Source organism: Medicago truncatula, chromosome 8, assembly GCF_003473485.1.
Source record: "Medicago truncatula cultivar Jemalong A17 chromosome 8, MtrunA17r5.0-ANR, whole genome shotgun sequence".
NCBI lineage: Eukaryota > Viridiplantae > Streptophyta > Magnoliopsida > Fabales > Fabaceae > Medicago > Medicago truncatula.
In genome coordinates this window covers 46315773-46321598 of record NC_053049.1, presented here as the reverse complement: position 1 = coordinate 46321598, position 5826 = coordinate 46315773, and the positions used below count along the sequence as shown (strand labels likewise).

The following is a 5826-nucleotide window of genomic DNA, read 5'->3' as shown; positions in this document are numbered from 1 at the left end:
AAGAAATCATAAGAAAAGTTAATGTAAATTACTCATAGTATAAAGTGGTTGTTCACTTAAGACTTTTTTTAAACAGATTTAAGTTTTGTTTGGAAGTTCAAAGTGAGGAGAATGTTTTAAGGATAAAGGAATGAGTAAAGGAAAAGAGAAGAGTAAGTAGTCCTCTCACCTTAATAGATTTGTTTTGATGGGAAATTTAAATGACTAGACAAGAATTTTGGAGGATTTTGAATAAATTTTGAAGTTCATTACTTCTCTTTATTGGTAGGAAATTCATAACTTCTCTTTATAAAAGCTTCAAAATGAAAGATATATATTACTCAAAAAAAAGTGAGGGATTTCTATATGTCTTGAAAACTATTACTTTAAAAGTAACAAGTTTTAATTGCTTACATAATCCATACGAACTAGAGTCCCCAAAACACTAACTAGATCAAGTAATGTAACAAATACAAAATTAACTTGAGTTTGAATTACAATTAGGGTGTGAATGGGGCGAAGACAACTACAGAATTGTGTCCACCAAACCCAAATGAATTTGAGATAGCTGCAGAAAGCAAAACAAAGATTAGAAACGTACAATTTTTTTTTCTTTCTAAACTCTTTGTCAATATTCAAACCAAGGTAACCTACATACCAACATTAACTTCATGCTTCTTTTTAAAATTAGGGACAGTGTCAATTGTAACATCCTCCTCCAAGTTCTGTGGAAAAAGGTAGAAAAAAATATTAAAATTGTATGAGAGTGAAATAGATGAAACATATTTTGGGTTTGTTTGAATTTGCGTTTTTGGATATATTTACCAACATAAGTAGTTGTGAGATTATTTTAAGCTTATTTCTATAAGGTCTAGATTATATCTTATAAAATAAAAAACAACTTAGAACTTATATAAAAAAAAGTTTAATTTAATCTTAGCTTTCGTTTTAAATATATCTTATACTTTTTGTTTTGAACAAAAATATATCTTATACTTAAATGCTTGGTTAAGTTGTTAATTTAGCGGTCAAGACAATACATCTTGGTTAATGGTTGGATGTAACCAGCCAGTTGTTATTGCTTTGATGGTTGTTATAGCTTCCAAAGCACCAGCAGCACCAATACAATGACCAATCATTGACTGAAAAAAAGAAAGAATAAACTATAATGATAAGCTTCAAGATCAATAAGATGTTGTTGGGATTCTGAAATATTTTGAAGCAAATAAATTTCTTACCTTAGTCCCGTTCATTTTCAATTCCGATGTGTCCTTAAAAACTTGTTTGATTGCATTAACCTCAGCTAAGTCACCGGCTAGTGTGGATGTGGCATGAGCATTCACATAGTTCACCTTTACAATTTAGAAATTAACCAATTAGGATTCTTACATAAATATGAGAATTTGAACTTGTTTAAGTGTAAACGTGTTTGATATCACCATGAGTTTGGCAAAATTTCGGTGGCTGTGTGATTTTTTAAATTGTGGCAGCACACCATGATTCTGCCGAACTCACCACCAATCCGAACATGCACTAACATGAAATTTTTCCAGTTTTGATATTATTGGTTACTTGTCACTGCTATCTTTCTTACCTCTTCAGGAGAAACCCCAGCATCTTCTAAACCCTTGTTTATGCAAGATGATACTCCTAGTCCATCAGATCTAGGATCAGTCATGTGATGAGCATCACATGTTATGGCACCACCCAAATATTCAGCAATTATTCTTGCTCCCCTCTTTGTTGCACTCTCCAAGCTCTCCATTATCTGGTCTCGATAATAAAAATAAAAATCAAGTTGACAACATTTTGAACCGCATGTAAATACACAATGTTAGTAAAAGATATAGTACATCCTAAAAGAACGATCAGACTCTTCTAAAGTGAACAACTCATTAAAAAGAAATCAATGAATAATGGTGAGTTTAAGATTCTACCAGGACACCAGAGCCTTCGCCAAGGACAAAGCCATCGCGGTGTTTGTCCCATGGTCTTGAAGCCTTCTTAGGCTCTTCATTCCTCTGAGACAATGCCCTGCAAGCAATGAATGCTCCAACACCAGAAGGTATAAGTGAAGCTTCGGTACCACCAACCACCATAATATCTACTTCACCACTTCTAATGTGATGAGAAGCTGCACAAAAGCAGTAATTTGCTGTTGCACAAGCAGTAGAAATGGAATAATTTGGTCCCATTAGGCCAGTTTCTATAGCCAATAAAGCAGAACTGCTGTTAGGAATGGTGTAGGGAATGAAAAATGGAGAAATTTTCCTATGACCCTTTCGAGTGAGAGCATCGACAGCATTGTTAAAAGTGGATACACCTCCCATTCCTGATCCTACTAGAACTCCTATTCTTGTTTTGTCCATCTGTTAAAAAAATTGGATATCTGTTACTGTTAGAATAGCAATTCCGGTTCAGAAGAATAAAGATATGAAAAACTCGATCAATTTGATTGTAGTTCCTCTCAGTTATTTCAAATTTAGGATTTACAACATACAATATGTATTTACATACTAAGGTTCAGATTACAACGTTACCCTTAATCAGTAACTATGCGCTGTACTCAACGGTAGCTATAGTTTGTGCTATCAATCCCAAGGTAGGAAACTTTAAAAAAATTACTTTTGAGTTTTGACTTACATTGTTAAGGGTTTCATATCCAAGATTAGCATCTTCAAGTGCCCTCTTTCCCGCAACTAAACAATATTTCATGCAATCATCGAGGCACCGATCAGTCTTGCCGTCAATGTAACCTTTTGAAGAGAAATCGCGTATCTGACCACCAAAACGGACGGGGAAGCTTGAGGCATCAAACTTATCTATTAGGCTTATACCACTTTCTCCCTCTAGAAGCTTGGTGTAAAATGTATCTATGTCACTCCCAAAGACTGACACAAGACCCATTCCTGTTATTACTACTCTCTTTTTTGGATCTTTCTCTCTTTTAGGAGCTGTAACAGTTGGAGAAGCCATGGCCTTGATTGTTTTGCATTTCTTGGCTGTGATGCACGTAGAAAGGTTCAACTCCAATTAACAATAAAGGTAAGATAAACACGTTTTAGGTAACATTTCTCTAGTTTACTTCATATTATATTGACAATATATGTTTAAGGTCCTAAGCTAACCTGGGATATCAATATTAATATAGCTTATTTGATGTTCAAATCCTATTAGTATAGTGCTTAAATTCAAAACAGAGAAGGAAAATCTAAATAAAAATCTAAACCTCATTAACATATTGTGGGTAATAACGAACTAATACTAAATAAAATGGGACATGCACTGTTCGTGTAAACTGATGTCCAATGAAAATCCATCCTTGGATGTCGGTGTAAAGCTATTTTACACTGACAGTGCATCCATGGAAATCTTAATACTATTAATTTATCAACCTATCCATCAAAAAGAGAAAATATTTGTATTTTTTTAAGCTAAAGTGAATCTATTTTCTTAGTTATGATCTAAATTTGAGAGTGTAACTCATTGGTAACCAAACAGAACTTATTAAGTTAACAAGCAGTATTAAAATCAGATCAACATCAAGAATGTAAAACTTGGATATTTAAAGCATTGAAGAAACTAAACATTACTGTTTCTAACTGAGCTACAATACAAGGATCAAGAGTAAAAAAAGAAAAAGAAGGACTATTACCTGAAGCTAAAATGTTTCTTTTTGGCATGCATGCAGCTGAAAACATTTGCATTTTTTGTGTCATTCTAAGCCCTTCATACTGGACCAAAGATACCTCAAATGGACATGTACTAAACATGCCAATGCATGCCATGTTGGTTTTCTCTCTAAATGGAAGGGAAGAACAAATTAAGGAATATATAAAAGGCAAGCTTTGTTTTGAGTTTGGTTTGTGAAGTGCATGTGTCACTCTGAAATGTAAGAAAACAAATGGCTTTGGAGAAATAAACAAATTAAAGTTGAACTAAGTTTTGGTTTGCATTTCTTTCCTTTTAATTTCTTAACTACCTAAACAACTGTATTCAACCTTCAATAAAGAATGGCACATATGTTGGTGAATTGTGATTATGGTCCAAATCTACTATACTGAGACATTCAAGGAATACGTACTATGGTTCAGTTCTTGTTTTTTTTGCCGGTAACTGTTTATTCAGTTGTATTTGTCCTTGGCTTTTTAATAATGAAATAAGAGTGCTCGGTATATCACTTGTTTTTTACTTCAATTTTAAAGGATTCTTCTTACCTTCATGAATCACTTATGAAATAAGATTATTTGCCGGTGACACATGTTATAGTAGATAAATGACTTCTTGAACGTAAAATGACATTTTTCTTTTAGTTTGTTTCTTCTTGGGAAGAACAAAGCGAAATAAAAATATTGGTTGGTTTCTATAAAAAAATATATATTATTACGATTAAAACAACAGAACATTTATTTTTCATTCTAAAGGAGTGTATGACCCTTTTATTTCTTCTTAACAAAGTGTTGCGATAAACAATGACTTTTTCCTTTCCTACGGAATTCTACAGGTGCCATATGCAGTTCGAATTTTAGAATCCGAACTCCATAAAAAATCCATAAAATTTTCAAAAACACGTTGAAATATATTTCGCATTTTAGAATCTAAATGGGACGTGTGAGGAAAAGTAATGGCCAAAACAATGGAATTTTGCTCTTCACCCAGCACAAAACACTCGCACCCTGCAGCCATGTCCAAAATGTCCATGCGCTAGTTAACTAGCGCAAGTGTAAACCTAGTGCGCAAGTTAACTAGCGTTGCGCACGTTAAGTGGCGCAAAGTGGCTACTTTTTTTTTTATTTATTCTAAAATATTTTATTTACTTTATTCTAAATTATTTGGTCACTTTATTCTAATTTATTTATTCATTAAATACAAAATTAGAAAATAAAATCGATTTTATTTATTCAATATTTATTAATTCAATACATAATCATAAACATAAAATAAATGCAAAAATAATTACAAATAAAAAATAAAATTAATAAATATAACTCTCATTTTATTAATATGATTCAAACATTACAATAATTAATACATATATTTTACCCTCTTCAGTATATACCAATAGCTCTTGGGGAAAATAGTGATCCGTCCTGTTGGGAAAAACGACATTAAGACCCCTTGAGTTAAATTTAAATTTGGTGCCTTTTATACCCCCATGATGATTCTTTTTACCCACAGTAAAAAGATTTTGGGAGTAAAAAGCAGCAAATCTAATTTTACCTCAACGGATGATGTCTTTTTCCCCAACCTAACGGACCACTACTTTCCTCAAAAGCCACCGGTATTTACCTAAAGGGGTATAAAGACCCTAGAGACTATAGAAATAAAGAAGAAGAAGAGAAAGAGGGGGGGAGAGTGGGAGGAGAAAATGTGAGGAAAAGAGGAAGCATGTGTGGGTTTTTATAGGTGGTATAAGGTAGATAGCACTTAATGAGGTCCAAAAACGTGTGAAAAACTTTAAAAAAAAAAGAGTGTAAAACCAATCAAAAGCATTGACCACTATCCCAAAAACGTTTGTGCTTCAGTTTTTACCACCGGCCAACTTGCGCAAGTTAACTCGCGTAGAGACTCAGTGGTGCGTGACTTAGGTCACGTAGAGCTTGTGAGATGCGTGAGTTAAGTCACGCAGTGTGACTTAACTCACGCAGGATTATATTTGGAAAACATGCAGGGCGCGAGCGAAATGTGTTGGGTGAAGAGCAAAATTCAAAACAATAGACGTATATAGAATGGTCCAAGACTTTGGGCTTATGCAACATCCTATAAATGAGATGTTGGACTGGGCAAAAGGTGTATGGTAAATAGAAAGCAGAATTTCATTTTCCCACCCTCCAAGTCTTTCACCCG

The 5826-nt window shown here is 33.5% G+C and overlaps 1 protein-coding gene across 1 annotated transcript; it reads right to left on the bottom strand.

The window, feature by feature from the left end:
• Window positions 1-360: 360 nt before the first annotated feature.
• On the bottom strand, window positions 361-3931 carry LOC25502219 (3-oxoacyl-[acyl-carrier-protein] synthase I, chloroplastic). Its single transcript, XM_013591779.3, has 8 exons — window positions 3635-3931; window positions 2623-2981; window positions 1917-2348; window positions 1574-1747; window positions 1218-1331; window positions 1020-1121; window positions 638-704; window positions 361-547 (listed from the first exon to the last, which is right to left on the bottom strand). Exons 1-8 carry the CDS (start codon window positions 3765-3767, stop codon window positions 480-482), a joined length of 1449 nt encoding a protein of 482 aa, XP_013447233.2. The 5' UTR covers window positions 3768-3931; the 3' UTR covers window positions 361-479.
• Between the last annotated feature and the right edge of the window lie 1895 nt (window positions 3932-5826).